The sequence below is a fragment of the Lissotriton vulgaris genome, chromosome 3_1, assembly GCF_964263255.1.
Source record: "Lissotriton vulgaris chromosome 3_1, aLisVul1.2, whole genome shotgun sequence".
Classification (NCBI taxonomy): domain Eukaryota; kingdom Metazoa; phylum Chordata; class Amphibia; order Caudata; family Salamandridae; genus Lissotriton; species Lissotriton vulgaris.
In genome coordinates, this window is record NC_141689.1 from 2,025,407,834 (window position 1) to 2,025,433,629 (window position 25,796).

Genomic DNA, 25,796 nt, shown 5'->3' on the forward strand with positions numbered 1-25,796 from the left:
ATTTACAGATCCTTGTAAACCTGGGGCAGCGTCAAAGAGCAATGAGTGTTGTGGTGGAACACTCACAGCAACACGCAATGAATGCCCCTTTCAAGCAGATACCTGCGTGAAAGGGTACCATATTTACAAAGTGGCTTTAAGCCACAATAAGAAACTTAATGTTACGTTGTAAATATGGTGCAGGGCATTGCAAAACCAGAACATCAAAACATGACCTCCGGTGGCGCAAACCACTTGTAAATATAACCCTAAGTTCGGCAAATGCAATTAATCTTTTTTTACTACAAGGCAATTGGGTTAACATGCCTGCATATCTATAATACAAATGTACTTATTTTCTTAATGACGTTTGCGCAGTGCCGATGCCAACAGCATGCCAAACGGATGCACAAAAGAAAGCTGATATGAAACAAAAAAACACATATTTATGATGCAAGTAGCAGACAAAAATATGGAAACATGAAAAAGGCGGATGCAATGCCAATACGAAAAATAAAATGTGTTCTTATAAGCACAGCACTAATAGCGGAAAGACACAAATAAAACCAAATTAATTGGTACTTCGTCCATGCTCCAAACCAATACAAGGAAGTGATTTCATACGTATGGGAGCCAATTGCGAGACAGCTACAAGGAGTGACAATGAAGCCTGCAAATGGAAAGTGGCGGCGGGGCTCCAAGCCCTTTACTGCATACGACGCCCCTCACAGCAACAGCACATGTGCACTCTTAGGCAAAACCTAAAAAGGGGCACTTTTTATTGTTACTAAAACATAAGTATAAGTAGCGCTAAGAACCACTTCACACCACCGAGCATTTGCTGTTCCAAATCCAGACCACTTGCATGTGGGGGCCATGCTAGCACCAAGACAGTGGCCAGTCTCAGGGGTGGAAGTTGATGTTCTCAGCACTGCCACTGGGTTTATAAGAAACATTTAGGAACCAGGCACTTATTTATTTAGATATTGAGCACTTAGCAAAAGGTGTCAGTAAGGAGTAACAATTAGCATTTTTTCATGCCCCTTAGTGATTAAAGGCCCCACAACCAAACTGATGTCAAAAGTCAAAAAAGTCAGTAAAAGCACAGGGACAAATAACAAGCATTGGTAATGCATCGGTTTCGCCTATGTATGCAATAAAGAGCTGTTTCCATCAATTAACATCCAGGAGAACGCAAGAGCTCCATGACAGATAGCATGGGAGTGGAGAAGATGTGGCACAGTGGCCAGAGCTGCTGACTCAAGAGCTGGGGATCCCGGTTTGAGTTGTAGTGTTGTTGGCCCTGGGCCCACATGCTACTAAAAGGAGTGACAGGGAGCATAGTGGTTAACTGGCCACGAGCATGTGCACCTGGGGCCTTTTATTTGCAGTCACGTCACTCTTGAAACCTGTGGTGGAAGGTTGTTGGGTGCAAGTGTGTCCATTCCCTCGAAGGGAGTGGCTGGCAACACAAGTGCCTGCTGAGACACTAGAACATGTCCAGCACAACACTACATTCCTCCCAAACTTTATTAAAAATAAAACAAAAGCCCAATCTATGGAAATAAGCTATGCACATGGGACAACACTCAGACTCTCAGTCTTGACAGACAGTCCGCCGGACAACTGTAGACAGTTGCAGATAGGAGCACCCGGCATCTCGGCACATGTCCACAATTTAACCAGCTACTACTCGGCACAAACGATGTTTCGATGGAGTCCGGATTCTTTGGCAGTCTGTCCGTCGGATCAATGTCCACTTACACACTGTTGGATGGATCTATGTGCTCTTGCTGTGATGCTGTTGGTGTCAGCCAACTCAAACATGGTGCATCAGGAGCATTGGTGGAGTCCCGCTACAGAGTCTTGTCTTGAGGGCACCTGGGCACAATGATGACCAATCTGCCAGGAGTGGAATGGCATCAATGATGCCTAGGACATTATCTTTCAAAGCCACGGTGCCTCCCGGTACCTTGTCGGTGGAGGCACTTCCAGACCATCTCTTGTGCATGGATCCCTGGGTGCAGGAATGTTTCTGATCCCCTTATGCAGGGCTGCCACAATAAATAAATAAATGAGAATGACTGGAGGGACTACGCAGCCACATATCTCTGTGTCTAAGCTAAGACGGTTCTTCGCCTGTGGCATCTGCGGTCTTGAGTAGGATGCAGTCTGACTTAGACTGCCGAAGCTTGAGAATTCATGGTCGCACTGGCAAGCATTGGGGAGAGTTGCGGTTCAAGATTGCTGCGGCTTACATTTGATTCTCCCATTGAGCTGTCTCCAGGGATGTCACTCCACCTTGGTAGCTGTCTTGTGTCTGTGGGTGCACTCGACTTAAAGTGATATGCATCCTCGTTCTTCTCCCCTTGTTGATCTCTTCAGTGCACCTGTGGTCGCCAGGGTCTTCAGGGTGATGGGATTGTCCCTTTTTTTCCTTCTTACTGTGGCGTTGTGCCACATTCTCTTCTCCGTTTCTGCAGTGTTGGCAGCTAGCCACTTCGAGAAGTGTGGCTCTCCTCCTGCTGGTAATGGGCCAATGTACGACGCAGTCTTAGGGCTGTGTTGGGGCACTCCCTTGATTGTCTCTGTCCCACTGTGGGCGTTGCTGGTGCAGTGGAGATGTGGAGGCTTTCCCTCATGCTTTCAGGCCATGCTAGGCCTTTCTGCTCCTCTTGGCTCTGTGGAGCTCCGGTGGTGCGCAGAGCCTCATGCCTGATCAAGCATAGTCTCCTCCAGGGTGCCCTCAGCTGGCATCCTGTATGCTTGCTCTTCTTTCCTTGTGGAGGCAGCAGGGAACCACTAGGGGATGGGTTTGCGCTATCTTCACGAGTGCTGTGGTGCCAGACAGCCGCTGGCAGGTGTGAGTGCTGTTCACAGTGGTCCTGGTGGCTTGCTGGATGTCTAGCATGGCTTCCTTTGCTGTGATAATCAGTCCTTTTCCTCATCAGGAAATAGGTAGCCCACTTGGCCAGTCTACGTGTTGTTGCTGCCTATATCCAGGCACACTGCTTGCTTCTCCTTCGCCTTTCTCTTGCAGGGCTCTACCTTGGTTCCATCATTTTTGCTTTAGCTGGACTCTTGGCTGTGTCTTTGGTTTTTCTGTGCAGGGCACTGGATGTGTTGGTGTGGGGTTTGTACCTGCCTCATTTGGGTGTTTAATTGAAGCTAGCGCGCTTTCTCCTGGTGCAGTACCACTCAATGGCCACTAGGTGCGTACCGTCAGACTCAGGTATTTTCAGAGAGGCCACAGCAGCTTTGGTCACTCTGCGGACCGCTTGGCTCTCTCAGGCATTATAGGAGGCCGCAACAACTTTCCTAATCTTACAGGCCATGTCGCACATGCTTTCGGATGTCCTCATGCACAGTGCGGTGCACCATATGCAAGGTGAGGCGGAGGGTGCGGGTGTTGTGGGTGATGTTCACTCCCTGCAGAGTGTAGCGTATCTTTATCATTAACTTTCGCCTGATCAAGGCCGTCATGTTTGAGTCCTCTTTGGAGATGTTAGGCAGCCCCCAGTGGAAGTGCAGGGCCTACCTCTCCAGTCTCAGCACCTGTGGTATGGCCTGTGTAGCGCGGCGGGGCCCAGGTCTAGGTAGGCCGCAGCAGCGCTGGAAAGAGAGACGTGAGACAGTACTTTCACTATCAGCCAGAAGACCCCGAGCAGTCTCCGGCCCTTTTATTTATGCCCTGGGGGCGAGGGGTGTGGGGTGCATGGGTGCACGGCAACATTGTATGAGAGGGCCCGGTTGGCTCTCTACATCCCTGCTTTCTTTTGGTTCTAGACCATCAAGTTCTCTCAGTTCAGGGGGAGGTATATACAAAATTCCTCAGCAGCTGACTCAGCACCAGATTCGGCCGGAGACCATACTTCTGGCTCCGGGTACAGGGAGATGTCGCAACTCCAGCTGGGGCTCCCTCAGCCGACTCAGCAGCAGTGTTCTGGCTGGTCGACCGGGCACTATCAGCACCTCCTTGACTGGCTCACCTCTGTGACTCCAGCAGGGCGTTCCTCACATTGGGCGATACAGGGGGAGAGAAGTTCGGCAACGAGTCCTGATACCCAGATACCTCAGGATCCACTTTCGCCTCCGTTATCTTCTTGAAGCTCGTGACAGATTGTTGTCCCTATTGAGCGGTGACCATGGCCCCTTGGACACTTACAACGACCCACGCTTCTGGCTCGTAGGGCATGCGGAACTTCCAGCTGGGGTGTGAGTCTTTGATCACCACCGGGTCTCCCACTCTTAGCTGAGGTTCTTGGGCTCTTCGGGCCTCACTCGCCTTCCGGTTCGTTGTCTCCCTCCTCGCATGGACGGCTGCCTCATACTGCTCCACGGGCACCACGGGCACCCACGTCGGGTCTGACGGGATACTGTCTTGTGGGGCTCGCTTGAACAGGAGATGAGCCGGGGCACACTTAGTGGTGCTATGAGGAGTCTGACGGTACGCACCTAGGAATTGGTTGAGGGCTGCTTCAGGATCTTCCCCATTATCCACTGTGATACGCAATGCACAGTTATTTGTCCTCATCAGTCTTTCTACTTCCCTGTTCGCTTGGGACCATAGCTGGGTGATCTTCCTGTGACGCACCGCTAGGTTCTCAAGATACTCCTGTAACTCCCGCCCCTGGAAGGGGGGTCCATTGTCGGACTTGACCTCTTCCGGCAGTTTCATCATTGCCAAGGCCCTGTCCAGGACTCTCTTCACGTGGGGAAAAGCTGTGGAGGCCACCACCTTGACAATGGGGAACTTCGAGAATGAATCGACCACCATGTGCCGCCCATCTGGAAAACACCCAAAGTCCATGCTGAGGTGCGTTCACGGAGTCTTGCGTGGTTCTTCCGTGATCACCGGTGCCGGAGCTTGGTCCCCTCTGGTGATTGTACAGACATGGCACTGCCTTACCATCTCCTCCACCATGGAGTCCATCGCCGGAAACCAGACCTTGTCTTGTAACCTGGCCTTGGCCATTCCTTGGTGACCAACGTGAGCCAGTGCGAGGATCCTCTTCTGGAGCTTCTCTGGGATCACTATTATATGTCCTCTCAAAACCACTCCTTCTGCCCTCACGCTTAATTCACTCCGAACTTGCCACAGTTGTTGGCAGGCATGGCTGACCTCCAGCCGGAGGACGCGAGCAACGTCCATGAAGTGGGGTCTTCTTGAGTGGCTCAGCCAATCTCTTCAAGTGTCATGGCCTTGGGACACGCCCCTTGTGACACCTTGTGGACAAGCGCCTCAGTGCTGCAGGCATCGGCAGAAGGGTCGGATGGCGTCAGGGATTCCGGGTGGCAAGACAGGTAATCGGCAGGGTTGTGCGCACCTGGGCGGAACACCACTTTGAAGTTGAAGCCTTGAAACTGCACCGCCCATCGTTTGATCCTCGGGGCGCTAGCCGGGATGAGCCAGCAAACAGCGGGAGCAGTGGCTTGTGGTCGGTCACAACGCTGAATTCTTGTCCACACAGATGCAGGTGGAAGTGCTGGCACACCCACTTGATCGTCAACGCATCCCTCTCGATCTGAGCATATCTGGTCTCTGTGTCGGTGAGGGCTTTGCTGGCGTAGGTCACTGGCTTCCACACATCCGGGCCTGTTCCTGAAGAAGGACTGCCCCTAGGCCCACAGGGCTGGCATCAACGACCAGTTCTGTTTGGGGTCGTGGATGGAAGTAGGCCATCACGGTCTTGTCCAGCAGGCCTGCCTTGATGTCCTGGAACGCTTTGTTGGTCGCCAGCGTCCACTTCTATTTGTGGTCGTGACGCGTAAGGATGCGCAGTGGCTCAGACATGGCTGCAAGATAGGGGATGAAGCGTCCACAGTACGTGGCCATGCCGAGGAAACTCCTCACCTCCGTGTGGTTTCTAGGTGTGCTGGCAGTCCGGATAGCTTCGGCCTTCTTCGGATCCACCAGTAGTCCCTCTCGGGTGAACGTGTATCCGGAGAAGTCGACACTCTCCTGATAGAATGAGCATTTTGCTTTGTGCAGAGTTGGGCCACAGTCCACCAATCTTCTCAGAGTGGCACGGAGGTGCGAGTGGTGCTCCTCAAGCGTGTTGGAGTACACAAAGATATCTTCGCTGAGGTTGATAACGCCTTGCAGCCCCGACAGTGCTTCCCGGATGTCATTTTGTACGACCTCGGCGGCTGACGATACTTTAAAGCTGAGCCTCTTGTATCTACGTAAGCCAACGTGCGTCAAAAATGTGGTAATATACCAGTTCTCAGGTTTCAGTTCCAGCTGGTGGTACCCGGCGTTTAAGTCTAGTTTTGAAAACCACTTTGCTCCATTGAAATCTGCCACAATATCGTCCATTGTGGGGGTGATATGCCGTTCCTTCTTTACTGCGGCATTTGGCAGACTCATATCGACACAGAGTCGAATGGCTCCTGGTTGCTTGAGTTTGGGTGCCACGACCAGCAGGGACACCCGCGGGGTGGGACCAGAGACTTTCTCGATCACTCCTAGTTCTTCGAGCTTCCTCAGCTCCTCCTCCACTTGCAGACGTAAGTTGAAAGGCACCCGTCGGTGCCTGAGGGCCACAGGCCGTATTGAGGGGTCAATGTGTAGCTGGAACCTTTTGCCTTTTAGCTTCCCTAGTCCTTTGAAGAGCTCCGGAAACTCCTTTAGCATCGCTTCTGCATGGGATTCGTGGACCTGGTTAGAGAAGAAGACAAGCCCTAGGTCTTCGGCTGTATGACAACTGAGTAGAGTTCCCTTTTTGCCCTCGGCGAGGTGCAAAATCGCCTCAGTGGAGTAGCTTCCGCTTGCGACGGTGGTCTGGATGACACCGCGGAGAGGAAGTGGATCCATCCCCCCGTAGGTATAGATCCTAGCGGTGCACGTGGGAGGTGGCCTTTGACGAGTCCATGTCCGGCTAACGGACGACACTACGAATACTTCTTCGTCGTTCTCGTACATGGGGCGTCGTTCCCGTGGTTGGTCATCCGGCACTGTTGGTAGGTCGTCAAGAGACATTTGGGGGACCCGCTGGGACATGCTTCTCGTTGGTCGGAACCGCCCACCGCGGCACACTCTGGCATAGTGATTCTGTCTCCCACAACAAGAGCATGTTTTTCCTTTTGCCCCACAGACGGCCGTCGCAGGGTGATTCTCGCCACAGTATCCACACAGTCCACCTGGTGGTGTTCTTGGTGCCTGGCGAGGCGTCGTGGGGCGCCTCTGGATTGCATCCACCTTTTCCTCCTTGATGGGCTGGAGCTTGGGCGCATACGAGGTGGCAACTGGTGTCTGTAGGGCGGCTTCCATTTCTTCAGCCCGGGCGTCGGACAGTTCGTGGGAGCGGACTAGAACCAGGATCTTGTCCACCGAGATTCCAGGTTGCCGGAGGATGGATCTGCTGCCGCAGGAGCTTGGAGCGGCAGCCTAGGATGATCTGATCACGGATTTCGTCCCGCTGGTCTGTAAAGGGGCACGTGCTAGCCAGACGGCGTAGCCGGGCGTAGAACATGTCGACGGACTCGGACTCGGTCTCAGTCTGCCACGCCCTTTTGAACTTGAACTTTTCAAAATCGTGGTTGAGCTGTGGGTCAAAGTGTCTATCGAGCGCAGTGACCACCACCTCATAGTCATCTTCATTTCCTGTGTTGGGGAGTGTCTCGAATAGATCGTAGATCTCCGCTCCGCGGTAGTAGATGAGGAGTGACCGCTTCACGGTGCCATCCGTTTCCCTTGTCCCCTTGAAGTAGTGGTTGAGCCGTCTGACCCATGCCTTCCATCTTGGCGCAGCCGTGGCGGGGTCCGAGGCTTCACTGAAGGGGATGTAATGGTGTGACTGCTGTGTGGGTTTGCACTAGTGGTGGAGGATTGGCAGCAACCTCTCGATTGCGCCCTCTGTCTTGCTGAGCCGCGGCATCTGCCGCCGGATTGCTCATCTCGCCCTGGTGGTGGTGTGCAAGCACGAAGGTGTGGCTTGCGTGCTGGCGTTCTGCGCTGGGGCGGACGCTTCAGCGCGTGGCCCTCTGTCGCTGTCCTTGCGCGTGTCAGCAGGGGGACGTGAGTAGCCCTTTTGGCGCGGATCTGTGTGTGGAGGGAAAAGCTTGTGTTGGCCAGGCCCATACACTGCCAGCCTCACGAACGATGGGTTTCCCTCCTTCCTTGCCTGATGTGCTCCCCCACCGGTGTTATCTTGGCTGTGTGGCCTGTTGCTGTAGACCAGTGCGCAAATTCTTTTCTTCCCCAAAGTCCTTATATATATTCTGTCTTCCCTCCTTTTCTTTTAATATTCTTCCCTTTAGAGCTGCCAATGCTTGTTTGATCCAGGCCACACTCAGGCATCGCCCTGGCTGAAGGAGCGCGCATGTGGCCCCACACGGGATGTAGCGCGTGTGAGCCAGCTTCTGGCAGCTAACGTCGCAGGGAGCGCAGGCGATGGAGGGGGAAGCCCATCCCCGGGGCCTCTTTGCTCGGCTGTAGTGAAGCTGAGGGAATTCCAACCCGCATGTCGAGGCGGGGCAGCAACAGAGGCGTCCGCGCGGGAAGGCACTGTGCGGGCGGGGCAGCTGTCACTAACCCTTCCGCAGGTGCCGCTCCAGCGAGTTCCGCTGGCCGAACACGCTCCAGGAGGCAGGGGAGGCGCGTGGGCGGACTCGAGCTGGGCAGCACAGTCAGCCGGTGAGCAGCAGACGTCGACCAGCGCAGATCGACGCGGGTGGCCTCTACAATGCGATCACTGCTAGATGCGCAGCACGAGGAGGAGCACCGCGCACACCTTGAGTGCACCACGCGAGGTAAGTGGGCACGCGTGGGGTGCGACCGGCCTAGTCACCAATGTAGCGCGGCGGGCCCAGGTCTAGGTAGGCCGCAGCAGTGCTGATAAGAGAGACGTGAGACAGTACTTTCACTGTCAGCCGGAAGACCCCGAGCAGTCTCCAGCCCTTTTATTTATACCCTCAGGGCGAGCCCGCCCTGAGGGGTGTGGGGATGCATGAGTGCACAGCAACATTATATGAGAGGGTCCGGGTGGCTCGCTACAGGCCTGGTTCACCTTCTGGCCTGCAGTGCTTTGCTCAGTCCCCGTGTCTGGCAGGCGGTCACCAAATCCTGCTGCACGTAATGGGTGAAAGCCTCCTGACCCGGAGTTAATGGCAATGCGGTGCTGGAAGAATTGCTGGAGGACACAGTGTTTTTTTCTCTCTTCCCCCTTTCCACTGGGGAGACTGTGGGTAGCGTTGGGCGGGGGAATGCCGATGTGGGCTTCCCGTATTGCTGATGCAGACCAATACTTGGTCTGGCACTGTCCGGGGAGGTGACGTGCACCAGGGAATGAGGCACGCTGCTCTCCACTCCTCTCAGCTGAACAATTGGCAACAGGTGGGGCAGTGCACTACCTCCTGAGCAGGTGTGGAGGTGTATTGGGCGGCACCATCTGGAAATATTCTGCCTCTCCACTGGCTGGCAGTATCCAGACTCTTTGGGCACAGCTGACGCCATGCAGTCTCTCACTGTCTCATCGCTGGTCGCCCACTCTCACGCTGTGTGCTGTGTCCACTTTACTGTTGGTGAGGGAACATACTGCAGGTGTGGCCTATACTTTCTCGCTGCAGCCCTGGGCGCTGTGTGCAGGGCACTATTAAGTAGTGCTGTTTGAGCAGTGGTTAGAAGCAATGTGGATGTGTCCCTCTTCCTCACTGTGCTCCGTCTCCGATTCCTGTTGGCATGTGCCTGGGACTGGACACCTCTCTTGGGGGCCGCAGCACCACTAGGACATGCACGGTGCCCAGCAGGCAGGTGTTGGCAGGGTTGGGCTGCTGCGCGGGGATGTACATTATTTTGTCACTCACCTCAGGGCCAGTTAGCGTAGCAGGGGGCATAAACTCACCAATGTGCTCACAACAAGTCCAGGAGTGCCTCCTATTCCGGCAACTCTTCTCCACCCATTGAGCAGCAGCCATAGTATGCGTGGGGTCAGACCTGCTTGTCACCAATGTAGTGTTGAGGGCCCTGGGCCCACATGCTACTAAAAGGAGTGACAGGGAGTATAGTGGTTAACTGGCCACATGCATGTGGGCCCTTTTATTTGCAGGCTGACATCACTCGTGACGCCTGTGGTGTATGGGTGTCCACTCCCTCGTGGGAGTGGCTGGCAATACAAGTGCCTGCTGAGACATCAGAACTGGTCCAGCACCACAGTACACGAGTCTCTGCAGCGCCAGGCAACATCCTGTGATTCTATGCAAATTGCTTCATCTATCTCGGCTATAAATTGTTATAGAAATATGCTGCGATAGTAAAAGGCAAAACTTTATGAAAATATAGTTCCACCAAGTAGATGTTAACAGTATTTCGGCTGCGGGAAACTGATAAGAGAAACAGATTTGGAACAAGCATTGGTAAATGCAGGAAAATATGCTATGGCCATTAGAAATGGAGGAAAGGTAAGTGGCACGCACAGGAACTAATGAGAAGCCAGGAGAGAGAGGGGGCGGGACGTAAGTCCCTTTTAAGTTTATATTAAAAACAATAGATTTCTCAAGCACAAGCGACCTCCAGGCGAAACCTAAAAAGGCCGGTGTGGCTTGATTACACAGCTGTTCGGAGACATATGCCCTTACAACATTAGTAGCATGTAACTGAACGAGACAATGTATTGGCACAGAAGTATCAGTGAGTCAGCCGGCCACTCACAGCTAAGTGGGTTAATGCCCGGCGTTTGGTTTGTGATGAAAACAGTAGTGAAGACACAGAAAACCTGCTCATCTCAATGTGATCTCATATTCTGTTTTACCACAGAATGGGAATCAATGGGTTTTATGCCAGAAATAAAAACTTTGGTTACAGGGGACACAAAGAATTATTAACAGCTTCATATTAATATTCGGGCATAATAGCATAACACATCTGATATTAAGGCGGTGTTTTCACCAGCATGGAACAAGGTACGAAGAGAAGGTGTTTTAGAGAAGTTATTTGAAATGATAATGAGAGTAAATAGATGGTTCCTCTGGTTAGGCCCTTCCATGAATTTCCCCTCGGCAGTGCCAGGCCAGACGCAGGCGTGGGAGCTCGGCTAGCTGATCCTGTTAGAGTGCTGCTGTATGTATCTCGTCTCCGAAGCGGAGTGCTCGGCGGGAGGGAGGGGGTTCCGCGAGGCAGGAAAAAGAGATTACTGTAAGGCTGTGTGTATTAACACACACCCACACTGCTGCTGCCAGGGCCAGAGCTGAGGGAGGAGGTGGGGAATCGGTCCTGCTGCTACTCTGCGCTTTGTTATGATTGGGGAAACAGCGCTGCTGCACGCTGGACGTTTGCAGCTTCCTATTCCTATCGTCGAAGATGGCCCCGATTATAATGCAGCGAACGGGTGGATTCTGAAATAAAGCTCGGGGTCAGAGCTGATATTAATTCGGCATATTTGGGAATAGTCGCTGCCCTCCAGTCTCTGCCGTGCTGCTTTGGGAGAGGCAGGCTGCATGCCGGGAGTGCCTCCCGAAGTGCCCGGGTGGAGAGAGGCTGTGCCGAAGGCGGGATACACGGCAGAGGCTCGGACCCATATGCCTGCGCCCAGGCATGGTGGTTGTCACCCTCGGGTGAGTCCCTGCCTCCTTCATGCACTGTGCAGCCGCAGGGGTGTCACCGGGTACCACGCCGAGCTCTCGCCAGCTGCCCAGTAATCTCAGCCACACTCTGGAGCTGGTGGTCGTCGGGTGAGTAGCTACAAGCAGCAACTGTCAAACCTGCAGCAAGCGGCGTGCGGATGTGCAAAGCGCCTTTAACAAAAACACCTGGAAGCGAACCGATGCGGTAACCAGCTCAAAGCGATCGAATATTTCTTCAGAAATGTCATGCTGCTTGCATCATGCTCTTAGCCTAGTATGCATAGAGCCTGCGTTCCTGGAAAGCCACTCGTGGGTGTCTTATTTTCTTCAATTACCCGCACTCAGACTCAGAACTCGTTGAAATGGCTTCACCTTACGTCATAAATCCTTTCCATTTATAAGAAAAGTATTTTTAATGTTTGTGAACAGGTTTTGCTGTACACACTATACCCATACATACATATTATACATCCAGCTTTTTTTCTTTTTACCGTGCTGGATGGCCCACGGGTCGGACCCCCCTGTCGCGTGCTCACCGCGGAGGTGGTACAGAATACTCTACTTAACTAGAAGCCATTTCTGTCACTGTCTGGTACTTCTCCGCCAGCGGCACTCACTGCAGGTGACGCGTTCACCTGCACGGAGTGGAACTGGTTGAAGGTCAATGGTTGTTGTTCGAGAGCTCGAGTTCTGTAAATCTGTCACTGCTGCTTTCGGCGTTTAGGGAAACCGCAGGAGAGTTCTGGTAGACTTGATGCTAATCTGTGCCCCCGCTAGGGCGCCGAGCCAAGGACACCTTCATTGCTAGCAAACTTTGCTTTCACTGCTTAGTATTTGACACCTGCAGCCCCTTCCTCAGCCAGGATCCCCCAATTTTCTCGGTTCTAAAACACATATTTAATTGTACTACATTGCATATTAAAAGGCTTCGGAGTCCCAAGTGTTTCTTAAAAAAGGCCAAAGACTCTGACGTCAGAAAGTATTTTTTATATAGCAGGGGGTATTGTCCTAGAGTCCACGAGGGCAAAGAGCTAATTTAGTCTCTAGTGTATCTCTTTTGGGTGGTTTGGGGGGTAGCCTAGTGTTCGGATACGGTAACATACCAGACAACAAAATTAAATTACCCTCACTAGTGTAAATTGAGAACGCAAAGCATCCATAGCGATTGTTATGGTTACCAGTAAACTAACAACTTGTGTCTATAGTTTCCATAGTCTGTAATCTCAAAACGTATCATATTCTTTTTGCATCAAACTGGAATATAATATTTCGTTCTCAAGGTGATATTTGATATGACTCATTGTATTCAGTCAGTAGAAAACGCTGAGCTGCCTTGAGGCTTTTCTATGTCTACCTATTGTTGTTTCTGTTGATCGCGTGACTTTGTGGTCCAGTCACTGAGTACACAGTTGTTTCTGGTTTTAGGTCTCGCCTAACATACAGCACAAGCTGTCTGTTTGCGCAAAAGACCTTTTATAATTTACACTAGACCTAGAGCCTGCCCATTACTTATCATTGGTTGGCTTTATTGTCACTCGTATTTCCTTGTTTTTTATTCGTTTGCTTGTGTGGGTTTTCCTTTATCTTCTTGTGTTCACTCCCCCCTGTGGGTCGTGACCTCATTACTTCTGTTCTTCTAATGCTTAATTTTCAGACGCAACTTTTTTTTCCTTTTGGTTAAGCATTCAGTGATAGTGCATGTGTTTTCCAGTGTTCTCCTTTGTGTACTTCTTGTTCCCCTCCACAGTCCATGTTGCTGTCCTTTGCCCATCTGCTTCTCCTCCACCCTCTCCATGTCGGGCTTGCCATCATATGCTTCTGACCCGTGTGTTGCTTTCTTGTCCATGTGCTTCTCTCCCCCAGCTCCACATTGCTTTCTCTCACCAGTGTGGTTCTCTCCCCTCTTCTCTTAACATGGCTCAACCCTGCCCTCTGTGTTTCTTTTCCATATCCGCTTCCTCTAGGTTGCTTTCACCCATCTTGTTTCTTCTGCACCTCACCCTCTATGTGGCTTCTGCCTGCCCTCCATGTTGATTTCCTCCACCCATGACCTCCGTGTTGCTTCGCCCATTGGCTTAAAAAAATATGCTTTGTGCGCTGCTTTTTTATATTTACTAATTCAACTCAGATAGCTAAATATAAAAAAAAAGCTCCTGCATCATTTTTAGGTCTTGACTATTCTATTCCGCAAGGAACAAATAGACAAGAGTATTGTGGACAAACCAAGCTCTGAAACCAGCGGATTTCAGACAGTTTGTGTGGCTTACTGAAGCAGAAAGCGCATCCACATCAAAGCCATCAGCCTCCCTCGCACAGGCATCTGAATCTTCCCCCAGCGTGCGCAGTGCACGCTCGGCCTCACTTCTCCTCCCCCCAATTAACTTCCCTGCTTACACTTTCACTTTCACGGCCGCGAGGCCGTGAGCTTCACTTCAAAGGGCATATGAGGTTCGCTTGAAAACCACTGAAGAAGAACAAAGTCCCTTTTTAGTGTAACTTTATTTTAGCAAAACATGAAAATTATGAAAACGGCAGTTATCAAGGAAGCACGATCGCTACAGAACGAGTTGTGTGTGAGGAAGAGCCTTCCGATCTGCGGGTCTGTTCTATACCTGTGCTCACTTTGCCCTCTGCTGGTCAGATTTTATATCTGTCTTGTTTGGGTCTAATGGCCTTTATAGCGTAATTTTTATAATTTATTAGCAGAACGCTTCGTTTATTGCACATTAAGCACAAGGATTAAGAGACACATTTTATTGCCCCAGTTATGGTGCCTATTTGCTGTGGGATGGAGGGCGGATGTTAAATAAACAGTTATTTGAGGCGTGCTCCTCTTGAAGTGAATTATTTTTGCAGAAGAAACAGCCTAGTTGCAGGGTTCCCGACCAGCGGGAGACAGACAAGCGTTACATAAAGATGAGGTAACAAAGTCTCGCCTACATTTACAACTATACTTACACATTTCCCAGTTTTCTATTTTTCTTTACCGTTGTTTTTATTTGTAATGGCATATTTTAAAATGTTTTAATGTTGTGTACTGCCTGTATGTAAAACATCTATTACACTTAAACGTAATTGGAGAATAAATTGTATAGCGCTTTGGCAACGTAGAAACAGCTTCAAAGCACATTGAAAATAAGTGTTACCGAAGGCGGCTAGAACAGTAAATAGTATTGAAAACCAGGCGCTCGCTTGGCCTCACTCACACCCCATAAGCTTTCCCTCTCACTCGCTCTCTCCCCCGCCCCCCCACCAGGCTCTTGAAGCACGGCGCTCCGCTGGTCATAAACAGGACCATCTGCTCATTCCTTAGCCCTTCTCTCAACGCTTCCCCCTTTCATGTTCTCACCCATCCACCTTCTCTCCCGTGCGTCTCGTCACGCTTACTCTCCCCTTCTTGCCTCTCGTCCTTGTTTCACACGTTATTGCTAAGACCTCCCTGGCTACAATAAATGCATTTTTGTGAAAAGAAGGGGTTTGGCCCAAAAAAGGGGGGGAGGGCAGGTAGGGCCTATTAACAAGAAAACTGAATGTTTACCTGAACCTCCAATTATTCGGTTATGTTATTAACCCCTTCCATGCTGATGACAGAACGGTTCCGTCATCAGCATCGGCTGAGCTGTGCTGATGACGGAACCGTTCCGTCATGACTCCGCCCGCGCAAGGCGGAGTCAGCACAGGCGGAAAATACGCCCCGCACGGAAGGGGTTAATACAGAACAATAAACAAAAATTACTACGTTTATCTTGGCAATCAATTTTGCCTGTTTACTTTTAATTATTCTTCATGTTCAAATATAGTCACAAAAAGGACACATAATCTACTAAACAGACAATCTCATTATTACAAAAACATACAGCAATACATTAGAATTCCACAAAAATGTGTCAAAAAGTACATTTACATAAATGAAAAATACAAAATATGGTGACAATGAATCAGTCAAGAAACAGTTGCAATGTGTAGCTTCAATTCACATTTGCAGATTTGAATATATTAAACAACACATAATGTTCCTAAACTAAGAGGGTGAATAATTACAATACTCTAAGTGTCCAAAGATCTAACTGTCACTTTTATGGTAGCCGCTTTTATGGTAGCCGACGCGTTTCGAGTCCCGGTTTTTTGAATTGCCAGACTCTCATCAGGGCTGGATGAATCCTTTCTTACGAACCAACTGTTTGTGACAAAAAACAAAAATACAGAAATGAATTGTGGTGTGCTTCCCACTATATCTACAATGCTCTTTTTGTCATTAACTAAAGGGCTGCCCACATACCTGGCTGATGCCGAACGTGGTTTGTAGGCTTCGTATTGTATATTCATGCAGTGAAAGCCACTCTGCAACAAAATATCGAAGTCTGAATAATCTTGTGAACAAAGCTTGTGCCGCATTGTATTTACGCATCGTGTTAACAAGAATTACCTTTATCTTGCTCTTGTGTGGCGTGGTAATGTAATGCACTGGCGTTCGCTACTTCTCGGGTCAAGGTGCTAAGATCCCGTGTATGAGATACAGGACAAGATTGGGAAATTAACCAAAGTGGGTTTGGAACAAGGCTATCTCGGCCCCAAGGAGTTTGAATTCCTGAATAGAAAACAACCAAGAACCCCGGTATTGTATTTTTTGCCAAAAATACATAAAAATAGCCTCTCACCTCCGGGAAGACCAATAGTTTTGGGCTGCGACTCTGTGCTAGAGCCGGCCTCAAAATATATTGATTTCTTCCTAAAGCCGTTTCTGTTAAGTGTAAAATCATATCTCAGAGACACAACTGATTTTATAACAAAAGTGGAGGGCCTACAATTTAATGAAGACACACAAATAATGGCCACACTGGATGTAACATCCTTATACACCCAAATCCCCCAGGATGAAGCTCTGGAAGTGATGGAGTTATATTTGGAGTCTAGGCAGAGACCACACAGGGTCCCCACATCCTTTATCATCTCACTGGCTCAAATATCGCTTCGAAGTAACTACTTCAAATTTGAGAATTAATTTTTTGTACAGGTCAAGGGAACGGCCATGGGCTGTCCTTATGCGCCAGAAATGGCCGTGTTGTTTATGGCCCAATTTGAGGAAAGGTTCATATACAGCAATAACCCCTTTTCAGGCAACATACTACAGTGGTTGAGGTACATCGACGACGTCTGGCTCCTGTGGCAGGGGAGCCAGACGGAGTTGGACCAATTTTTTAATTGGACACATTTTTGTGGAATTCTAATGTATTGCTGTATGTTTTTGTAATAACGAGATTGTCTGTTTAGTAGATTATGTGTCCTTTTTTGTGACTATATTTGAACATGAAGAATAATTAAAAGTAAACAGGCAAAATTGATTGCCAAGATAAACGTAGTAATTTTCGTTTATTGTTCTGTATTAGTAACATAACCGAATAATTGGAGGTTCAGGTAAACATTCAGTTTTCTTTACAATAAATGCATGTCACAAACGTTTTTAAAGTAACTGAGCCTATATAGGCTTTTCACATTCGTACGAAAAGTCGGGTGGGATAGGTTTGGGGTGCAGTCTCTGACTTCTTGAAACATGTTACACCACCATTTGTTCTTCATTATTTTGCATTTATATTTTAAACAAGGTTAGATCTTGCTACCATTTCTTCTTGCATTACTTTGTGTCCGATTACAGGCATTGCGTGGGCGGTAAAAACTAATGTGTGCTTAGTACCAAATCACCCACTCCACCCTTGCAGCAAAACAAATATAGATAGAAGACATAATGCCAACTTTTTTAAAATTGCTTATTGTTATGAAGCTGCGAAACAGCACGTACGGTCTACAATAATAACGAAAAAGAGGCACGATACCTCCTCACCATCACAATGAGAAATCTAGTATTAAACAACACCACATTGCAGATTTGCGACCCCTGAGCTGACTCGGGAGCCAAACCCTTTAAAAGCAAAAGCCCCATTGAAGACCTCTCCTCCGCCCTGGTTTGTTTACGGTTTCCCTTGCAGGATGAAAAAGAAAACCCAAAAGTTGCCATTATGAGAATGCAGAGCAGATAACAGGGTTGGTCTCATAATAGGGCTGAAGTTGGCTGCACCAAAAGGGCGGCCTGTGGAGCCCCATTGACATGCATGGATCCTCTTAGGCGCGCGCATGGGAGCCCGCTGCTATTGGCTTTGGATGACCAGACTCTGCCTTCCAAGCGCCCCGGGGACACAACCAGCAGATCACCTATGCTTGCACTTCAAAGGGTTTCTATCAAGGGACAGCAGTCCTTCGTGGGCCCCACCAAAATGCTAATGTGGATTAGGGTGTGCCCCGCAGTTATATTTTCTACTTCTGCTCAGGGAAACAAACAAAAAAGGAAATACTTGCGCCTGTCCTGCTTTTTAGAGAGGTGGGAATAAAAAAGGTTCAGAGTGTTTTTTTTTAATGCTTTTTGGAGAAAAAAAGGATAACTCTCTCCCCTCCCCTCTCCCCTCTTCCCTCTCCTCTCTCCCCTCTCCCCTCTCCTCTCTCCCCTCTCCTCAACCTCCCCCCTCCCACAATCTCTAGTGTTAAACAGGAAGCAGAGAAGAGGTGCAACAGGGCAAGAAGGCAGACTGAGCCATCCTTCTTGATTAATGGTTTTCGCATTTCACGTGTTACCAGTAAACATGTCCGAGGCGACACGAGCACAAGCCACACTGAGACATCCTCCTAAGTTGCCCGAGGCGCCAGCCGAGCACAAGCCACATGGAGACATCCTCCTAAGTTGCCCGAGGCGCCAGCCGAGCACAAGCCACATGGAGACATCCTCCTAAGTTGTTGTTTCACCTCTAACCTGAATCACTTTTATGCGTAACTCCAATAAAAGAGAATTTTAAGGAAAAGACAGTACTTTTCTTCACAAAAGATCTTCAACATTGTTTGCGGATCAATATTTGTAAGACATTATGGTGGCCTCATCTCCGCATTTTTTACGATTTGCATTTACTTACTATTTAAAGCCGATCTCATAGTTCTTTTATATTTTAAAAAGAACATTAATTGTTAATCACACAACAGTGATTTTTAGAATTTTTTAAATACTTTTGTTACGGGTTTCAAACATTACACACTACACTAGCTAATTATCTCTCTCCTCTGTTTTCCCTATCTAATTCTGGCAGTACTTACATAACTTTATTTATAAGTTTTAAACTGAAGGCAGACCCCATCTCCCCTCTCCACACTTTCACCACTCCCCCCTCTCACCACTATACCCTCCCACCACTCAACACTCTACCCTCTCACCACTCACCACTCTCACCTCTACACTCCCTCTCTCCAATCCCTCTCTCTCCTCACTCACCCTTTTCTCCTCTCTCTCCCCTCTCCTCACTCTCCCCTCTCCTCACTCTCCCCTCTCCTCTCTCTCCCCTATCCTCACTCTTCCCTCTCACCACCACTCTCCCCTCTCACCACCACTCTCCCCTCTCACCACCACTCTCCCCTCTCCTCACCACTCTACCCTCTCTTCACCATTCTCCCCTCTCCTCACCACTTTCCCCACCACTCTCCCCTCTCCCCCCTCTCCCATCTCCTCACCACTCTCCCCTCTCCTCACCACTCTCCCCTCTCATCACCACTCTTCCCTCTCCTCACCACTCTCCCCAACACTCTCCCCTCTCCTCACCACTCTCTCCTCTCCTCACCACTCTCCCCTCTCACCACTCTCCCCTCTCACCACTCTACCCTTTCACCACTCACCACTCTCCCCTCACCACTCTCCCTATAACAACTCTCTTCGCTCTCCCCCCCTCACCAGGATGCACTCTCACCACTCTCCCCTCTCACCATCACCCTCCCCTCCCCTCTCTTTTTCCCCTCTCTCCTCAGTCTCCCATCACTTTCCCCTCCCCCTCTATCCCCACTCTACCCTCCCTCTCACCACTCTCCACCCTCTCACCACTCTCCCCTCTCACCATTCTCCCCTATCCCTACTCTCCCCTCACTCTTCTCTCTCCTGTCTCCTCTCTGTCTCTCTCTCCCCCCTCTCCTCACTCTCCCCTCCCCTCTACCATCTCCCATCTCTCTCCACACTCTCCCTTCTCTCCTCTCTCCTCTCCCCTCTCTCCCCCCTCTCTCCTCCCTTTCCCCTCTCTCCTTCCTTTCTCCCCTCTTTCCCCACTCTCCCTTCTCTCCCCTCCCATCTCTCATCAAGGTACACACAATTGTCAATGAGCACTAACACAGCATAATTTATACCATTTCGGCATTAGTCAACACCACTAGAGCATCACTCAGCATACCGAATCATTAAACAGCATCAACACAGCATCATTCACCACCACTACACCATCTTTGATCACCAGCACTGCATTAGGCATCACTAATACAGCATAAATCTGCAGAACTCACACTACAATTATAATATGCCCCTCAAGCGGGGCACAAATTCAATTGAACAGCAACACAGCATTATTTTTGCCACAAATCCAACACTCACGACCACTACAGCATTAGTCACCACATCATTAAACAGTATAAACACAGCATCAGTCAGCATCACTACAGCGTAATTCATCACTAGCACAGCATCAGGCAGCAACATTACCGCATAGATCTTCACACACCTATCACACTACACTTATGATATAATCCTTAAGCGTTGTACAAATATCAGTGAGCATCAACACACCATCCTTCATTCCACCAGTTACTCTCTTTATTTTCAGTACACATTTTCACAATAATTCTATCTAGCCATCCTCTTTTATTTCTTCCTCTATCCTACACAGAACTTTATGTAAATAGTGATGTACTTTGAAGCATTTATATAGCACACTTCTCACTGTTCCCCTAAGGCCCCATTTCATTGAAAAGACGCATTTATGCTGAAGGACACAGATTGCAGCGGTGATGTCATACAAGCACATGCTGATGTTAGGCATGCCATTGTTACCTGTTCGCCTCGTAGCATTGCTCCAAATTAGGCAAAATATATCCGCACATTACAAATAAGATAATGTACAAGCTACTCTCACAACCCACATTAACCTTCCCTGCACGGAAGAGTTTCACTGGGGGGGGGTCGTTTTAAAAAACATTTGGCATTACAATATAATGTAAATAAAAGTTATAACTATTGCCATTGTAAATGACAAAGCTATTAAATTCGCAATTTTTAAAACCAACACATAAATAAAAAAATTGTCATTTACAATACCAATAGCTCAAACTTTACTAATGCGAGACCTATTGCATTGCAAATGCTTGTTTAGGTGTGCATGCCTACAAATGGATGCGCATGTACCGTCTGTTTTTCTTTTCTCTCCTCCCTAGCTATGCTGCAGAGTATCAGCGATGCTGTACAGCATCGCTATAAATTATTGGCAAAGCCATTAGCTCCCGAAGGCAAGACACGTTCGCTTTGCCAGTGCTTGTTAACATTTATTGTGGAACTCTATTTGTAAATGATTCACTTAATTTTCGTAACTCATTGAGTTAGGCGTTCAGTGTCTTAAATCCATTTCTTTCAGTAGCGTATGCTTTTTGGTTGCTGATTTTCTTGAACCCAAGTACCTTATGCAGCAAGCAGTGACACAAGTAGACGTGCACAAAGCTGTTATTTACACTATACTAGCCTAGTCCAGGTTATTCTATGAAACTCAGAGTTTGGTAGGACGCTATATTGATGAGGGGTGTAGCATAAGATGCAACAGTCATAGGCTACCCACTTCTTCAAATCTCACACCATGTACTGTTGAAAGGTCTCATTTATTTTGGAAAAAACTTGACCCTCTATAAAGTCTGACTGAACATTATTGATGACCTCGGTCTTATTTGTTTATTTATTGAAGACTGGGATGGTTAGAGGAGTGTTGATAAAAGAACAGTGGTTTGGTAGGCCAACTGTGCACTTTCTGTGGTTGAGCTTGGTGATGATAAAACATTAATTAAAGATACAGCATATTATTTGTTAGATGGTATTACAATCCAAATTGGACATTTTAGGAGGCAGGCGGCAAGAACCAGTGTAATTAATATTGTGACAATAAAGCCAACTAATGGTAATCAGTAGGCGGGCTCTGTTCCCAAACCAAAGGTGGTAGCAACCTGACCAAAGGATCCCAGAGGAGTCACAAAACATCCAGAGATGCAGTACGGGAAACGTCCCTTTTTACAATTCATAGGAAAGTTGTGAAAAAAGGGGTTTGCTATAGTGGAATAAACAGCGTTACGTTGAAGAGGTGGAGAAGGATAATTGAAGGGGTGAAAACTAGCCAAGGAGTGCATTGAGTGTGTCAGGGGAATGTTCAAACGTGCCTGGTGTGGGCTATTGTAAATTTTTATGATGTTTCTCTGATATATAGAGATATTCCAAAGAAGATTGAGGTTTTGACTGTGTGAATGTTGGAATGATTCTGAATGACTGGTCATTGACAATACTGACCTCCCCACCTATCCAGTAACTGTGCCAAACCCAACATATATGTGGGAAAAACTGGCATAGTGTGGCGGGAGCTGCATTTGTATCTATGTTTTGAGGGTCAATCCAAGTTTTTGTGAGAGGAAAGTAGTGTAGTGGACGGTTGTGAGAGTCACAGGGGTGTGGATATAGGCCCAGTAGCTTTATCCTGAATATGACCTTGAGCATCTTACATCCTCAACATATTTTTGTGACAACTTACAACCACTTATGTATGTGCTACAGGCTGGATTGGAAGGCTATTTGCACTGTGGTTCTAACAAGGTTCTAATATGGTTCTAATATGCAGAAATCCATTACATACTACTGTTCTGCTTACCGAGGTGTACTTGTATTGTGCCTTCTTTCACAACAATAATGCTTACTTTTGTATAGCTTTCCATTTCCCTGACATCCACCCAGTCTTCATGGCCAGCCGTCTCCGAATGGGGTTATGCCTGTACTCCTCATCTCTTCATTATATTCTGGGTGTCCTACATGTCCACTAAACAAGCAATAGGTCTCGCATTTGCGAGAATTTAAGTTATTGGCATTTTAAATGACCATGCCTTTTATTTATGTTTTAAAAAACAACACATAAATAAAAGGCATTGCCATTTACAATGCCAATAGCTAAAACACTCACAAATGCGAAACCTATTGCATTGCAGATGCTTGTTACTAATTAGGATGAGCCATACAAATACGCCGTCACAGTCTAACAAGCGTATCACAGAGAAACTGCATCATGAACAAAAATAAGTTCAAAGCAGCACGCCATATGAAATAAAGTTGTGCCGCGAGCCACAAATAAGAAAAAAAAGGAGGGGTGGTGGAGGCCACACTGATAATGAGTCCAAAGACAGCAAATATTTTTTAGAAAAAATGACTATTAAATATAAATAAAAAATACTTTATATGTATACACAACTCTTACACGTGTGTATTTAGTTTAACCACATCCTGGCCCGCGCCACGGGGAGGTTCACGGATTCCTGCTCTTTCTCCTCCCCTTCGTTGATTTATGGGCTGCGATCCTGAAAGAGGCGAAGGCTGGTCTTAGGCAGCTGCAGGAGCACATACTGCAACTCAAGGAGATGTAGCACTATGTGTGCTGCAGAGGTGGGGGGCAGTTTAACAGAGGCTGAGAACTGCCCCAATCTGAAAAAAACAAAATAAAAAAAGAACTCAAACACCATGAATGGAAAGGGGCGACCACTCGGTCCCCCTGAACGTATGGTAGGGGGCCCGGATCCCCCCGGGAAACCATTTTGGGCGGGGGGCGTGTCTTGGCTGGTATGCCCGAAGCGGCGTAGCCGGGGCGCGCCTTTTCCCGCCCAAGAAGGGTTGTCCTAGACACCTACATCGTTAGCCACGCCCCGTGGGCGTACCGGAGGAGGGTACACGCCCTCCCGAAGAGGAATAAAAGGAGCAACAATCCAAAGAAGCATCCTCTTGTTCCTGTGCTTGGAAGCTGCACCTCCTCGTTGCACGTGAGCCCTCGGCGGAACAAGGAGCAATTTTGACCCACCCACCAGCCCCTTATGGCAACGTTAGTACTGCAATAAAATTGATTTACGTTAACAATATCTTTCCATTCTTGATTTAGTGGTTAATAAAGATGTCAAGGTTTGTACTTACTCAAACACCATGAAGTGGACACCGCGCCCAGTAAAAAATAAAAATGAATACAAATCAAGCCACACAAAGGGCATGGATAGGGGAGGGTGGGGAACAATGCAAAATGGAGGAAGCCTCAGTAGATGTATTTAATTAACAGCGCCAGCTTCACGATCCATGCAGCAGAGTCTGTGCAGTGGGGTGTGGGGGCAAGGAACGGAGGATATTTAAAAGTTATAGCGCAACCTCCATAAAGCAGGCGCTGCGCTGAGTTACTAAACAACAGTTTTGGCAAGGTGCGCATACCTGCGCAGCCACCATTGTTACTGCTCAAAAAGAAGTAAAGAAATTGAAGAAAACAAAATGTTGTGCCGTGAGCCACAAATAAGAAAAAAAACAATGGAGGAAACGTCCACATATTTCTCAAATTAACACAGCACCCGATTCGCGCAGTGTCTGTGCAGGAAAGCTTGGGGGAAGGCATATTTAAAAGTTATAGCCGACACCCATTAAGTGAAAGGGAAAGCGCAGTTAGCGTGCTGCAAATACCCCAAAAAACGCTGCAGTTGCTAAAGCTGGCGTTCCACTAGTGCTCTTAACAATATTTAAGCTAAGAGTTCTCCTGAAGGGCTAATGCAAGCTATACAGCAAGGACAAAGTAAAAAGTCGAGTCCTGATGGGAGAGTACAAAAGAAGACAGGGAGGTACTAAAGAGGGACTAATAAGCCTATTAACAAATCAAAACCCAACATTTACAAAGGACAGTCACAGCAGCCAATTGAAAAGAAGGGCAGAGAGTGAGCAGAGCTTCAAGTCCATATCTAAACACAGCATGACTCTTAGAGCAGCGCATGTTTTTTTTTTTTTGTATGTTCTTATATAGCGCTCGATCACCGGGGAGGTATCTCGGCGCTTGCCTTGGGAACCCGTCCTGGCTTTTCCCTGTGAGATAGCCCCTACAGGGCATCCCCAAGGTGAAAGCCAGGCATCCCGCCGCTGGGGGGCCGTTGTGGAGATTAAGCAAGCTTAATGCCCAGAGTTGCAGAGTGTGAACCCATGATTAGGTCAGGCACAGAAGCGAGAATTATCGAGTCCGTGGACATTTGAGCTCAAGACCCTGCCGCGTCGGGAATTGAACCCTGGTCCCGGGTCTGACCTCTGCTTCAGGGTCTGCCTGCTCTAACCAGTGAGCCACACTTCTCCACGTGCTGCCTCGGCTCGACCTAAAAAAGAAAAGATCATGTTTGGAATGCTTACAAAAGTTCTAGCCTCCAGTAATTGCTTAGAGCCTCCTTCCAGTCTATCAGTTTTATGCTTACTATGCATTCCACCATATAGAAATGAGTGTTGGTCCTGCTCCAAGGCGAACAATCTACCCCAACTACCAGGCCATTTTGCATCTGAAGATAACTTACAAATGTGCTGCATGCCTAACAGGAACATTTCACTACCTACTAAGACTGAGTATTCTAGGGTCATGCTATATGATTTAGCTTTGTTTAACAGAAGAAATCCCAAGGCTCTTACAGAAAAGTCAAAAATGTCCCATTTGTCACAGGTGATATTCACACAGTTATGAGCAATATCCAGAGGAGTTTGGTTGGACCATATCATCATAACCACTGGCCATGATAAAAATAAACTAAAATCCAGTAGATTTAATCATTTTTAGGTCTGAACCTTTGCTAGCGCATGCATCTTTCTTGCGAGACACTATTGTTGACAAAAAGGGCTAGGAACCTGCCCGTTGCTTACCATTTGTTGGCGTGTATGGCAATCTTCTTTATAGCCTCGAAATTCCTCATGACAGTCCTTACATCATTTCTGACCCTATCTGTGGGGCAGAGGCCTAGCACTGATTGATTCAGCCTAATCAGTGCCTGTCCACTGCTCCTAACCTGATTGAGGTACTATTTTGTTCTGTTTAACTTTTAGTGCTCTGCAAACAGAAGGCGTGTGACAGGCAAAAGCATAAACAGCAGGACAAAAAAAATTGCAGAGGTTTATTTTGCCAAGTCTTCCTTTCTTGCTTTGCACTCTTTTACTCTTTTGGTTTTGCTCGTGGGTGCTGTTCTCAAAAGATGAGGATTATTTTATTGCAAAGCTACATTGTTTCATTCTTTTGTGTAATTTCTAATGCTTTTACACATAATCATGCACCCCACCTCACTACACAAATCCACGCAAATCCACTCCACCTCATTCCACTCCAATCCTCCCCACTCAT

General features: G+C 48.2%; 1 protein-coding gene across 2 annotated transcripts in view; it reads left to right on the forward strand.

The window, feature by feature from the left end:
* FAM149A (family with sequence similarity 149 member A) overlaps positions 1–25,796 on the forward strand; it is a 427,025-nt gene that overhangs the window by 237,834 nt on the left and 163,395 nt on the right. The window contains exon 1 of one of the 2 annotated variants that reach the window (XM_086962549.1): positions 11,162–11,649. The exons of the other annotated variant lie outside the window; for it this stretch is intronic. Coding sequence (XP_086818675.1) covers positions 11,552–11,649 — 98 coding nt within the window. The 5' untranslated portion in view covers positions 11,162–11,551. Of the gene's footprint in view, positions 1–11,161; positions 11,650–25,796 lie in introns of those variants that run through there. 2 annotated transcript variants of the gene reach the window in all.